We start from the raw sequence: 14,157 nt of genomic DNA, 5'->3' as shown, positions 1-14,157 counted from the left end.
CTACAATGAAGACTTTGGCAAAGGGTGGCATAGGAAGTTTGTGCTTGAATGAAATACCTGCTGGGTTGGATGGGTTTGCCCAGGCAAGGCATGACCCTGATTATAGAACTTTCCCATGTATCAGGGCAATCACTGGGCCTTATCATCTGCCTGACCTCTGTTTCCTACGGACTGCTAGGCCTCTCCATTTGCCTCACACCTGAATCTTCCTGGATGTGTTCTGTCCCCTAATTAGAGTGTGAGCTTACTGAGAGCAGTGACTATCTCAGTTTTCTATCTGTAATCCTAGCACTTCACATGGTGCTTTTTCACTTCACTTCATGATTTTTTTTTAAGGTTTTGACATTCTAAACGTAAGGCAGTTGAGTGGCACAGTAGATACAGTGCCCTGGCCTGGAGTCAATCTAACCCTGTTTGCCTCAGTTTCTTCATCTGTAAAATGGGCTGGAGAAGGAAATGGCAAACCACTCTAAAACCCCAAATGGGGTCAAGAAGAATTGAATGTGACTGAAATGACCAAACAATACATTTTAAATTTACCCTAAATCAGAATTTTCTAAGCCATTTTGTCCAGATAACATTTACGAGGGCTTAAAATATATTGATAGAAACCTAAAGACTGGGATATGGAATGTTATGGAGATAAAGATGGTGGATAGGCAGGGAAATTTTGCAACAAAAATAGACTAAGCCTCTATACACATCTAAGGAAGAAAGCATCATGCAGTATATGAAGAACGAGCTTTGGAGCTAGGGAGTTTGAGTCCTGCCTCCGACACCTACTGTGTGTCCTTAGGGATATCTATCACTTAACCTCGTAGAGTGGTCTTGGCAGGAGGTGTCAAATACTAAACTGGTTGCCTCCTACAGTTCTCAACACTCCCAAGTATGGCCCAAATCAGTCTGAAATGTAGTTCCTATATGATCATAATATGTTGATGTACTAATGAAAAGAGAAATATGTAAATATGTTTGGTTTTCTAACATGTGGCCCATAGGGATCCTTACATATTAGTGGCCTCTGTTTCTATCTGAGTTTGACACAACTTCTCTTGGTTACTTTCTGAGACTATAAGTTGCAGAGAAAACATCAAGCTATTTTGGTAGAGGTGTTCTTCCTTAAAGTCCCTATGCCGATGAAGTCACAGTTCCTATTCAAAATTTGCCTCAAATGATACATATTTCTTTAAGCAATATTTCCCATCTAATATTTTAGAAGGAGAAATACTGACAACATCAGACTTTTCTTTTGAAACCCCCATTCCATTGGAATCCCCATATTGTATGGGACCCTAGGTCTCAGTGGAGCACACTCAGGCAAATACTATTCTGAATGGTTGAACCACTCTAAGTAAGTGACTCCTGGACATGACAAATTAGTTCTTTTGTGGCATTTGGGTACCAGGTGCACTGAGTTTTCCATCACCATCTGTTTCTGTATACTTTTACCAAAGGCCTCCCCAGTGAGATAGAAAGATGGATCACCTTTCTGGCAGCAGAATATAAAAGAGGAAGGTTTTGGGACCAATGTCAAGTGCTAAAGAGGTTAGGCAGGAGTAAAAGATAATCAAAACCTTAGAGGTTCACCTGGAAAAATAGAGGCAGGATATTTTTCTTAGAGTCAATTGGATTAATTTGGGTTTGGAGTGCTATCCAGTGAGATGCCAGTAGTAGTGGTTTAATGAACATAATGCAAAGGACTGAGAGGTTAAAGTATTGCTTGTTTTTCTTCCTTCCTCTGCTATTATTAGATTCTTGACTTTAAACAACTAACAATTAGATTCTTGACTTTAAACAATTGACAGTCTCTTTGGACCCCTGTTTTCTCCTCTGTAAACATGAAGGGATTGAATGATAAGATTTTGAAGGTCCCTCCTATCTCTGACATTCTGGGTTTGTATTCTAGAGTTCTTTTCCAGATGTAATAGAAACTCCTTAGGCATCGGAGCTATTTCATTTTTGTCATCGAATCCCTAGAACCTAGCATAGAGTAAGTGTTTAAAGGATGATTAAATTTTCACTGACTGAATTTACTCTGACATTCTAGGTTAAACATGTTAAGATTCCTTCCAGTCCTCACCCTCCATGTCCTATAAAACAAATTCATTTCATAAGGTCTGATATTATACATTCTAGAATTCTTTCCAGCTTTAATATTCTGTGTAATATTCTTTAATATATTCTAAATATATTATTAATATTTAGTATAATATTTATTATTCTTTAATATACATTAAATATAATATTTAATATTTAAATTCTTTAATATTCTATTTAACATTCATCTTTAATATTAATATTAATAGACCATTAATATGGTCTATATCTAATGTCCTGTTCATCTGTAACATCCTAAATTCTATATTTTAAGGTCTCTTGTAGCTTAGATATTTGATGTTGTAAAATTTCTTACTGCTCTAACATTCATCATCCTAAGATCATCATCCTTCAGCTCTGACATCCTTTATTTTTCAGACAGCACACCCTACACGTATTCATCAATATTTATAAGCTAGACACAGTCCCTCTTTTGCTCTTTCTCCTCCTCCTCTTTCCTTCACCTGGTATCTGCCAGGAATCAAAGAAACAAACAAGACAGTGCTCCTCATCCACCTGAACAAGAAACGAGGAGCAAGTGTGTTGGGATAGGTTAACCTAATGAAGGAAGAATATCCTGATAATGAAGGAGTGCTGTTCCATGGATGAATGACAAAGGCTTTTCCCGGAAAGCTTCAATAATAGGATAGAATCTCTGTTTCCTGGAATGACTTGAATGTCTTCCCCTCTGAGGAGGTGGGTGGGAATAGGATGAACACTACAAATAACGCTTATTTCCAGAGTTTTTTCACATCCATTTAGAAAGTCACTAGTCTATTTGAGTCTCAGTTTTTTTCATCTGTAAAATTATATTGGACTAGATAAAGTCTAAGGTCACTTCAGGCTTTAAATCCTATGATCCCATTTTAGCCTCATAAAAGGATAAAGGGAGATATGGTAGGGTTTAGTGTCCTCATTTGATACATGAACAAGCTAAAGCTACAGATTAAGTGACTTGCCCAGATGTGTACAACTGGTCTGTGGCAAAACTGGAATCCGTTGTTCTCTCTCTCCACCCCACCCCTTCACTGTACTGTTGCTCTGGAATACCTCGGAGGGACCCTTGTCATCTGTACTATAATCATGATGGATAGCAATTTACCATCAAGTTCGAGTTTCTTCCTCTCCACCTCTTTCTTATATTCCTCCAGTTCTTGGTCAGTGAGTTGGCTGAAGGGATTGGGGGGTTCTGGTCCCACAGGCACTGTTTCCTCTGAGTCGTCTTTGGTATCTGCATCACCCTTGGAGGCCAGGTGGCTATCTGTAGACTGAAAGTTGACCACAGAATACGTCAACCCAATGAACATGGAAAACCAAATCTACCCATTAATTTTCCAGCTAACTTCCTCTGAGATTTCTGTGGCCCAAATCCTGGTTATCTTGCCAGGGACAGACCAACATGCACCTTCTTGGGCAATAAGAAGCTCAAGGTATGTTTTCCAGGGGCTGACGCTACCATCCACATTTCACCCAAGCTTAGACATTGGCTCCTATGTAAAAGCTCTCAGGTCTTCAAGATCAAGCGGGATTGTCAAGCTAATGTCAAAGAACATAACCAGAACATGTCCCAGACTAAAGAAGCCCCATCTCTAATACTGTACTTTTGCGTTTTGCATTTCTTAGCTAGGATGACAATGATCAGCCTTTCTCCAAGCAGCTCAACTCTCAGTGGTCAGCCCAGTCCCAGAAGCATCAGTGCCAGGGCATGTAAACTTTGGGAATAATACTGACAAAACTGCTACTAATGCTAATAAGAACCACCATTCATGAAGGTTTGCAAAGCGCTTCACATGAATTGTCTCATTTGATTTTCACAACAAGCCCTAGAGCTAGGCTCATGCCATCCTAACTAGGGTATCTGAGTTAAGGTTTGAAATGGGTCCTTTCTGGCTCTCAGTTCAGTGCTGTCCTTGAGCTGATGGCTCTTTCTGACCACACCAAATCCTGAGCTTTGGTTGCAATTACTCGAAACCCATAAGCAAAGTACACCAAGTCACTGTGGCTTCAGCATTCCAAGCCATTTACACCCTGGAAAGGAACATATTGGGAGAACCTCAGGCCATTTTGCAAATATTAATTGATCCTGTTTTACCATACAGGACAGAAAAATGTCCTGTGTTGACTTCTGTTTACCTCTGGGTAAAATTCCTTGACCTGGTAATCAGCAGCAATGATTTCCTAAAGAATCAAAAATGTTTCTCCCTTTTGCTAAATATATCCTAGTTCAAGCATTAAAATGACAATGTATTACTTTCTGTTCCATAGGATCATCTCTTTGAAGCCAGAAGGGACTTCAGAGACCGTCTTGTCTAACCTCTTCATTTTACAAATAAGGAAGACAAGGGTGGGTGAGGAAAAGTGACTCACTCAATATCACACAGGTAGAAAGTGGCTGAGGCCAGATGCAGACTCAAATGTAGTATTCTTTCTCCTGATCACACAGAGGCCCAATCACAATTTATCTGGAGAAGTTCCCTTCACCCACCACGAGCCTGATCCTCTAGTTTGAAGACTGGGGCCCAGACTTAGGTACACCTTCTAAGACATGAATTCTTAACCTGAGTTCCATGAACTTATTTGTAAAAATGTTCTTAATAAGTATATTTCAATAGAATTGATTTCCTCTGTAATGCTCTGTATTTTATTTTATATATTTAAAAGCTTTATCCCAAGAAAGGGTTCATAGGTTTCACCAGACTGCTAATTGGGTCCATGTTACAATAAAGGTTAAGAACTTTTCTTCTAAGGGAAGACAGCTCTGAGTTTAATGTCAACTGTCCCTTCTCTGTTCTGTGGGAAATCTCTTCTTCCTCTGTGCCCCTACTTCCTCCTATGGCATCTGAGCTCAGACCTCACAGCATAGTGTCTCTGCATAGAAGATTCAGGGTCTGCACACTGATAACTCCAACTCTCTAAGACTCAGCTTTGACTCAGACCAGACTAGACCAGAATTGTGGTTTAAGAAGAGAATAAGGGAGGGGGATAGAATAAAAATGTTCTCCCTGCATCATGTATTGTAGCCTACAGAATGAAGTGAACTCCTGTTTTCAAAAAACAAAACAAAAAACCTCTGAGAGAGATTAGGAGGATAGGATTTTGGGATAAGTGGGAGTAGAAGGGACTCATCCACAGTTATATCAGAACTAATCGGGAGAGGCAAGCATGAGAAGAGGTAGAGGGATAAAGGAGAATGAGTGCTGGATTGGGCATCAGAGCATCTGGGTTTGATTCCCAACTCTCTTACTTTATACCTGTGTGATCTTGGACAAGTCACTTAACTTTTCTAAGCCTCTCTTTCCCCATCTGCAACATGTATCCCTCCTACCTAGTGTAGTTCCTGGCAAGTAAGTACTTAAAAAATGCTTGTTGATTGATTGGCTGATGAGGGGTTCAGAATACATAACCTCTGAGGCCCCTTCTAGTTATAAAAATCTAATCTCCTATGAGTTAGGAGACTTGATACTCCTTCTACCCCACAATTTTTTGTTCTCTCACTTAAAGCTATAACCAAAAGAATGGAAGAAAAATGTTTCCACTCCAGAAAGGAATTTGGGTTGCTGACCGGACTCCTACTCTTTTCTGCTATGACACTAGCCAACAGCTGTGACTGAGGACCTGCTGACTTCACATCTTGACGATTTTGCTCCCGAATCTGAAAAGAGAAAGAACAGAGAGCCAGTTATTAGTTCACCATGGTGGGATAGCAGACCCTTTAGATTAAGTTGTCATTCCTGATACATAATTAGTGTTAGGTAGTGGTTCACCAGAGTGGTCTAGAGAGATGTGTGGTCCATGAAGGTCCTCTAGGTGTTCTATGATTTTATCTCTTGTAGTTTCTAATATAATGCATTAGAACTGCTTTGCCTGGAATTCTAGATCCTCCACAATCTGACACCACTTTATCTTTCCTGCCTTTTTTCATATTACTGTCCTTTATATGCCCTATATTCTACTGAACTTAGTCTATGCTCTTACCTCTTCCTACCTCCAATATGACCTTTGTTCTCTTTTTTCCATGCCTTATAAATCTTATCCATCTATTAAACCATAAGTTCCATGAGGGTAGGGACTGTATCCTGTGTAACTTTTTGTTTTAGCCTAACAAGTACAGTTCTTTTTGCACATTAGGTGCCTAATAAATGTTTGTTAAATGAATGGATGAATGAATGTTGTGTTTATTAGATAATATCTATTTTTAAGATAAATTAATCAATTATGATGAGAAATATTTTGCAATACTTCTGAATTGAGATTTTGAGAAGCAAGATGCCAAGTGGGAATAGGTGCATAGATTCTCTGTGGGGTCTCTGGTCCTAGCAAAGGAGCCTTTTACTCATTTAGTTCAAGAAATACTATTCAAGACTAGAGCTATTGAGATGTGCGGCACAGAGTAAAAAATGACAACAAGCCATTTATGAAATTATAACATGCCAATGGAACAATAAAATTTGATTTATAGAAATGTTCATTTTCTCAGATACAGCCTTCAGACGTCCTCACTTCATGAAGACTCTGTGGCATCAGAGACTCAGGGTCATCCTGAAAACCACAACTGTAGGCCCTAAAATAGTGCCAAGTGAGACATGAACAGAGGAGATAACCAGGCATCGTTTTACCTTGTTTCGCATTTCCAGCACTTCCTGGGGGTCCGTATAGAGAGGCACAAATTGGTTTGGATTTTCGATTCGGATTGGCATTCCACTGCTAGACTTCTCCACCTCATCTGCCTTCATCCACTGACCAAATACAACACAGACAAGGTTAGTCCAAAGAATAAGGATACTCAGAAAGATAGCATTCCATGAAATCTACCATCTGCTTGTCCTTCAGAGATGATCAGTACTATTGTCTCTCCCTGGGTTTCTTTTTAGATCTATCATCTAAGGTAGGATTTGGCAACCTCTGGCTTGAGTGATGAAGATGATTGCCTGTAGACCCATTTTCAGTGTCATTAGATATATGAGGTAGCACAGGATGCTGTCTGGAGTTCTTGGAGCTGGAGTCAGGAATGGTCAGGTTCAACTCTCCACCTGGGATACCAGCTGTGTGACCAAAGGCAAGTTATTTAGTCACAAGAGCTTCCCTCCACAGGATTGTGGTGGCCTCAACACTGATAACTGGAAAAGAACCAATTAGTCAGAGAGTCCTCCCTCTGGGGCAAACAGTGACTTAAGCCAGGGAGGGAGAGTTCAAGGACAAGGGTAAAGAATGGAAGGCCTAGGAAGAGATTCTTCATCCCTGGGACTGAGCTTAAGACCATTCCATTACTCCATTAGTGATGAACAAATAGTGAAGGAGTGATTGGGCCCCATACATTCCAGCCCACCAGTCCATAAACATTAAGTGCTGAGGCATTATGTGCCTGGCACTGAGAGAGGTGCTGAGGATACAAAGACAAAAGACAAGCACTGTCCTCAAGGAATTTATACTCTAACTTGGGGGGCAGGGGGAGAGACAAAATGCAAAACAACTATGTACAAACTATCCACAGGATGAACTGGAGATGATCACAGAAGGGGCTACAAGTGAGGGGGATCAGGAAAGACTTCTCCTAGGAGGCGGGGCTTTACTTTTATTTTACTGCTACTTTTAGGACGCCAGGGAAGTAGAGGTAAAGATTAGGAGGTAGAGAATTCCAGGCTTGGAATTTCACTTAGACCAGTGAAAATGCCTGGAATCAAGAGATGGATTGTCTTGTATAAGTATTATCAGGGAAGTTAATGCTGCTGGATTTTAGAGTACGTTGGGACTGGTGAATTATAAGATGTAAGAAGACTGACCAGTGAGCCAAGTACCCAAGGAAGCAGTTGGAAGGCAGGATTCGAGGTCCTAACCAGTAACAGGACTGTGATCAGAAAAGGGAAGATGGAGGGAGAATCAGCTTTCAAGGTCCCAAGTTCCTTCAACTGATTGGATGTTGACCCTACTCAAAGTCTTGAGTAGAAAAGCAATGGGCGGATGCTTATTAGCTCCTAGTGGGAGTACGGGATGGAAAGGTCTGAATCTAAGCACCTGACCTATGGCCCTAGGTCTGAGACAAGGCTATAGCTCAGTTAAAGGCTATCTAGGTCTGAGAGAGGCCATAGGCATAGAGGCTGTACAAAAGTTATTTTTAATTCACTTTTATTAATTTTACTTCTATGGGTATAAATAAAGCTTTTCTGATCAATTCCATTATGCCATGCTCACATGTCCATTGAAGTCCACTGAAACTCAGGAACAAGGGAAGAGAGCAAGCACCAGTGGATGGGTTCTGAGCCAAGAAACTAAAGATAAATCCACATAGGTTATTACCTTAGACTAACTAGAAGGGAACTGCTATTCACAAAAAAAGGCAAGCTAGGGAACAGATGTAGTCAGCTCTTGGATAATATTAGTTAGCTTGGTATTACCTGAAAGAGCATCACTACAGAGTTTGGTACAATCTGATAATGGCTCAAACAATTTCTAGGGCAAGCATGGGACTGCCAGTCTCTGGCCTTATCAATGAATAGGGTCAGACATCTGGTCAGCAGTGGTCTTTGTGGACAAGCAAGTAAAACTACCCTCTCTCTTCAACTCTTACTGTCGTTTTGGTCCGAGAACTGCTTGTGCTCCTCTGGACCTCATCCGCCACATTGACCCGAAGGTATGTGTTGGGACTGTTCAGCCAACGGGTCTTCTCCTTTTGCTGTTTCTGAGCATGTTGCCTCAGAGTGGAGATGGGGGCTCCATCCTCTTCAAAAACAAAGGCTGTAACAGTGGCTGGAATCTCAACCTCACTTTTGTGCTTTGCCTTCTCTTGGACAAAAGGATATCGATAGGTATAGCCTGTTCGGTAACCCTAAGAAGAAAAAAGTAGGAATAAATTACCATAGAAAAATTATGGTTTGAGTAAACACGTCACCTTGCACCTTCTTCAGCAAATATAGTAAGTACCTTATGCCCTGAATGTAATTGTGCTAGTAACAGTCTCATAGATTTCTGGAGTAGAAGGTTAAGACATATATGCAGACAATTTTTATCACATGATAAATGTATGAGGGAAGGAGGGACAGAGTGTATATATTCCCTGAAAGGAACTTGTCATCCCTGTTCAGGGGGATCACAGAAGGCTTTGAGAGGAAGACAAAGCCTTGAGAAGGCTTGGAGAGCATTTACAATGTACTTTAAAAGATGGGTAGGTATTTAACAGGTGAAAAGTACAAGGGACACATGAACCAAGGCATAGAGAAAGTGCATGGTATATTGAGGGAACCTTTTTTGTGTGCCATGCATCCATTTGTTAGATCTCTTCTCAGAACAAAGTTTTTACATGTATAAAATACAATCCATAGGATTACAAAGGAAATCAAGAGTTAGTGAAAATAACTGTACTTTTTTTTCCCCATCCAAGTTCATGGACCTCCAGGAATCTATCTGCAGAAATCTTCAGAGTCCATGGGCCCCAGGTTAAGAACATCCAGACTAGAGCTGCAGGGGGCCTTGGATACCTGAAGAGATTACACACAGGCATGGGCACAGACACACAGCAAAGCACTGCTGTGGGCGTGTAATGCTTCTTTACATCCTGTGCCATTGCACCCATCCCTTGGGCAATGCTATCATCCAACTTCAAGGTACCATTTTTAGTGGGGAGAGTGAGAAGTGACCACTGAGGTTTGGGCAAAGCTAATAGTTCCTGGACTCGAGGAGTCACTTCACTGGACCTTGTGATTCTAGGCCATGAGATCCTGCCAGCCAGTCATTGATGTCTTCTGAGAACTGATGTTTAGCATTTGAAAATGTCAAAGCTAGCAAAAGATCAATAATGAAACAATGACCCAGCTTCTAGTACAAGACAATGGATAAGTATATAAGAACACACTGATTATGGGGGCTCTTGAAAGGTGGGACCTAGTCTATAAGTCTGTAGAATTCAGATTAAAACTAGGACAAGAGTACTGTCAGCATAGGGCATTTAGGTGGCACAGTGGATAGAGTGCAGGATCTGGAAATAGGAAATAGTTGTACAGTCATTTCAGTAGTGTCTAATTCTGCATGACCCCATTTGGGATTTTCTTGGCCATTTCATCTCCAGTTTACTTTACAGATGAGGAAACTGAGGCAAACAGGGTAAAGTGATTTGCCCAGGGTCTGAGGCTGGATTTGAACTCAGGCCTTCCTGATTTTAGGCCCAGCACTCTGTCTAATGTGTCAACTAGCACTGCAGAGTCAGGATATGGAACTAATACAGGGATTGAATATATCTATATATATGTATATATATTATACATACACACACACACACATATATATATATATATAAATTTGAAATTTACTTATAAAATCATGGTATAATTAAAAAACACTAAGATGTGGTTGTGTTTGCCTTTTAGGATGATATAGTCAGCTCAATAAACATTAAACACATACTGTGTACCGGGCACTGTGTTAAACTGTCATTTTGCTGCTTATATTATTACTCTATGGCTACGAATTTTAAAAACATAGGAAGTTTTTGTACTTTTCATTATCTCATAGTTTTTTGGTATAGATTTCCATAAATCTATTTGTCTGGGTAAAATTATTCTGATGCTTAAAATTGCTTTAACAAACTTAAATCGAACAAAGTAAAAAAAGGGTTGTTTGTGGCTTGAGAATGAATTTGGAAAGCAGTCCCTACTTGCAGTCTCACTGTATCCAGAGAACCCTGTTTGAAACAAGTTGTCCACACAGGCCTAAAGTTCTTTATCTTGGCATTCAGGATCTTCCAAAACCTGGCTCCCCCCTGCCTTTCTAGTCTTATCTTTCTTTAAATAATCCACTGTTTAGCTATTCTAGACTAGGGGTTTCTTGATCTTGCCTTGTCCTTTTCTACACACATGAATTCCCACAGTCTGTTCCATATACCTGGGATGCACTTCCTCTACATTTCCACCTTTGAAAAACCTCTTCCTTCAAAGCTCAGATCAAAGGCCACTACCTCCCTGTTACCTTCACTGAGAGTAATTGTCTCCTTTCTCAAATTTGTTCTAGCACTCTGCCTGGATCTATTCTCTCTCCCCATTGCCATTTACTTTGCACCATATTTATTTATGTATATGCCGTATTAGAAAGTAAGCATTCGGAGGGTAGGAACTGCATCATTTTTCATCTGCATATCTCATAGATCCTTGTAAATAAAAAATGTTTAATGAAAGCTTGTTGAATTAAGTGGGATTGTTATTATTATTAGCTATATCTTACAGCTATAAATTGACTTGCAAGGCTGTTCTGAATCTCAAGATACACTGCAGACATCAGAGGACCTGGGTTTGAATACTAGATCTGCTACTTAGCATTCAAGGCTGGGAATGGAACACCAGCAAGAGGAACAGCGGTGTCACCAAGGTTAAAGGGGGCATGTTGCTGCTCATAGCTACCAGTTCTTCTTTAGACCTACAAAAAACATTGTGATGTACTGTCTCTGGTAGTATTAAAGTAGGGTGAAAAGGTGGGAAGAGACTAGCCCTCAAGTGCTTGAAAAGAGACTTGTGTTTACAAAAGAAATTAAGTTACGTACAAAGTAAGAAGTTCATTTATAAAATTAGTTTATATAAAGTAGGGTGGGAAAAATAGGGAGGGAAGGAGAGGAAGACAAAATAGATGGCTAGACTTGTCTCTGTTAAACTGGGAGCTATGAAGATTGATGTGTGGGAGTCTGGATGCTAGCATCCCATCGTATACAACAAACCTTGGGAGCCTTTATGAGAAGAAGCCTAGTCGGATTCTATATTGTACAGTATAGTGAATTTAGTTCACTATAGGTTCAGCAGGGGTGGGGAGAGCTCTGGGTAAACAAAATGGTAAAGAACACAGGGCGTAAATGACAGTGAGTGACCATCTGTGACATGTACTACCTCTATGACCTGGGAAAGCCATTTCACTCCTTTGGGCTTCAGTTTCCCAATCTGTAAAATGAGGGATCTGACCAAATGATCTCTATGGTTTTTTCTTGACCTAAATCCCATGATTCTGTGACTTCCTTTGTCTGATTTCTACACGGGATTATTTAAAATTTTATCCTATCTTCTCATGATTTCCTACTCATCATAAGTTCACTTTCACTGGATGATCTCTCGTCTAACCCAAGACAGTTAATGTGAGCTCCCTTATTTATGTGACTGAGAGTCAGAAGCCATGAATTCTACAATTCTGACTACAGTGGCCACCAGGAACTAGAAAGAAGGAAATCTAGAATCAAGGGAGGTGGGTTCAGTGGGAATAAGGAGTTCTTGGTCAGGAAGATCCAGTCAATTGGTCAAGATGAACTTCAGTCCTAACACCCTCTCAATTTATACAAATCACAAATTAGTTTCATGGTTTTCTCAGAAGCAACAGAATGATAATCCTCAGAGAAGCATAAACACAAAAGGAGCTGAGTCAATCACATGGTGAAAGTGAAGAATAAAAGATAGACAGCTACAGATGGCATTTTTGGTATATCTTGGTATATACTGCTGGTACACACTAAGTACCTACTCATAAAGAAGGGTTTCATATGGGGGACCAATGGTAGAACAAGGACAAGAATTGCACAGAATGAGAATGCATGGATGGCTTTCAGTTTGTACCAACGGAGATAATATCCACATCAATAAAATCCATGGATCTATGGAGGTATTGAAACTTATTTTAGTGGAGTCCAGACTAATGAAGTCTTCTATACTCTTATTAATATCACTGATGTTTGCCCTGGCTGACAAAGGGCTATGGAAGCAGCAGCTCTGGCCACAGACTTACCAGATTATCCAGCATCCTCATGAGAGCCTCAAACTCGTGTTCCCCTAACCTACTCTTCTGCATGGGTCCAAAAGTGCTCCCTGCCCATCGCACTGACCCCACCTCATGGGGCCGATGCTTCTCTCGTTCCAGCAGGATGAGGTTCTCTGACCCTCCAGCACTGGACAGAGCAGACACCTAGAAAAAAGGGGAAATATATGTAAGTATGTTTGGGATAAACAACACATATCCTGGCACTTAAAAGTTTACAGAACCTTTTCCCTACAACAAGGCTGTGGGGTTAAATAGTGCAAGTACTTTAGACCCATTTTGCAGATGAGAAAACTGAGGCTTAGAGAATTTACCTGCCTTGCCTGTAATCATCCAGATAATAAGTTTTAGAAGTGGAATTTGAACCCAGACATCCTGAAACCTGGTCCAGCATTCTTTTTAAGAAGCTTTTGAGGATCAAGCAACCTTTCTGAGTCACCTGACTTTTCCCCTTTTCCATATATAATTTAAATAAAATGAGATAATCACATCATCAGAGCTAAATTAAAAATCACCAAATATTTATTAAGGCTCTAGTAGCTTCTTCCAGGCCACTGGCTCTGCTTCCAGTTCATTCCCCATAACTATTATCCAAGAGAGAAACTTGTGAAGAAGGGGCTAGCCAACCCAGTCATATGACATTTAGGGGGCTGGAAAGCCACCTCAGCTAAAGCAACGGGGCATCCTAAGTCAGGTTAACAAGTTGACAAGCATTAAGTGCCCACTATGTGTAGCCATTGTCTTGGGGATACAAAGAAAGGCAAAAATAGTCCCTGTCCTACTCGGGAAGAGAAAACGCAAACAATCATATACAAACAACACACACACACACAACCATGTACAAACAATACATACACACACACACTCGAGAAGTTGGAGATCATCACGGTTGGTAGACAGAGAAGCAGCCAATGCTCCAGATAAGGAAAACCACTGCCACTACATCGCTTTAGGGCCCCAATGGAGAGAGTGCAGAAACCTAAACCCAAGAGTCCTGGGAATAGCAAAGCTCCCTAGCCCACTGGCCCTGCTTTCAGCCCAGTGCCCAAAGCCAGCATCCACAGGAGATGTGATCTGGCTAAGAGGCACTTGCCTCTACAGGTGCTGCTGCCTTGACATCCTCAGCAGGCAAAACTACTGACGTTCCAGAAAAGAGAGTTCTTGCCACTCAACTTCTGGGCACCATCAAATGGCTCGGCATCAGAAACAGATAGGATTTATCAGTAGAAATGGCATTAAGGAATATGTATTACCATCTGCTTTGCCTTTGCACCCGAGGACCACAGA

At 40.7% G+C, this 14,157-nt stretch overlaps 1 protein-coding gene across 4 annotated transcripts in view; it reads right to left on the bottom strand.

Moving 5' to 3' along the window:
- Positions 1-14,157, bottom strand: part of ADD2 (adducin 2) — a 206,279-nt gene that overhangs the window by 20,936 nt on the left and 171,186 nt on the right. For all 4 annotated transcript variants that reach the window (XM_072635256.1, XM_072635254.1, XM_072635253.1 and 1 more), the window contains 5 exons: positions 12,841-13,017; positions 8,663-8,920; positions 6,714-6,833; positions 5,660-5,749; positions 3,200-3,365 (listed from right to left, as the gene is read on the bottom strand). In XM_072635256.1, coding sequence (XP_072491357.1) covers positions 3,200-3,365; positions 5,660-5,749; positions 6,714-6,833; positions 8,663-8,920; positions 12,841-13,017 — 811 coding nt within the window. The remainder of the gene's footprint in view (positions 1-3,199; positions 3,366-5,659; positions 5,750-6,713; positions 6,834-8,662; positions 8,921-12,840; positions 13,018-14,157) is intronic.

This window comes from Notamacropus eugenii, chromosome 1 (genome assembly GCF_028372415.1).
Source record: "Notamacropus eugenii isolate mMacEug1 chromosome 1, mMacEug1.pri_v2, whole genome shotgun sequence".
Classification (NCBI taxonomy): Eukaryota; Metazoa; Chordata; class Mammalia; order Diprotodontia; family Macropodidae; genus Notamacropus; species Notamacropus eugenii.
This window is presented reverse-complemented; position numbering and strand designations above follow the sequence as displayed.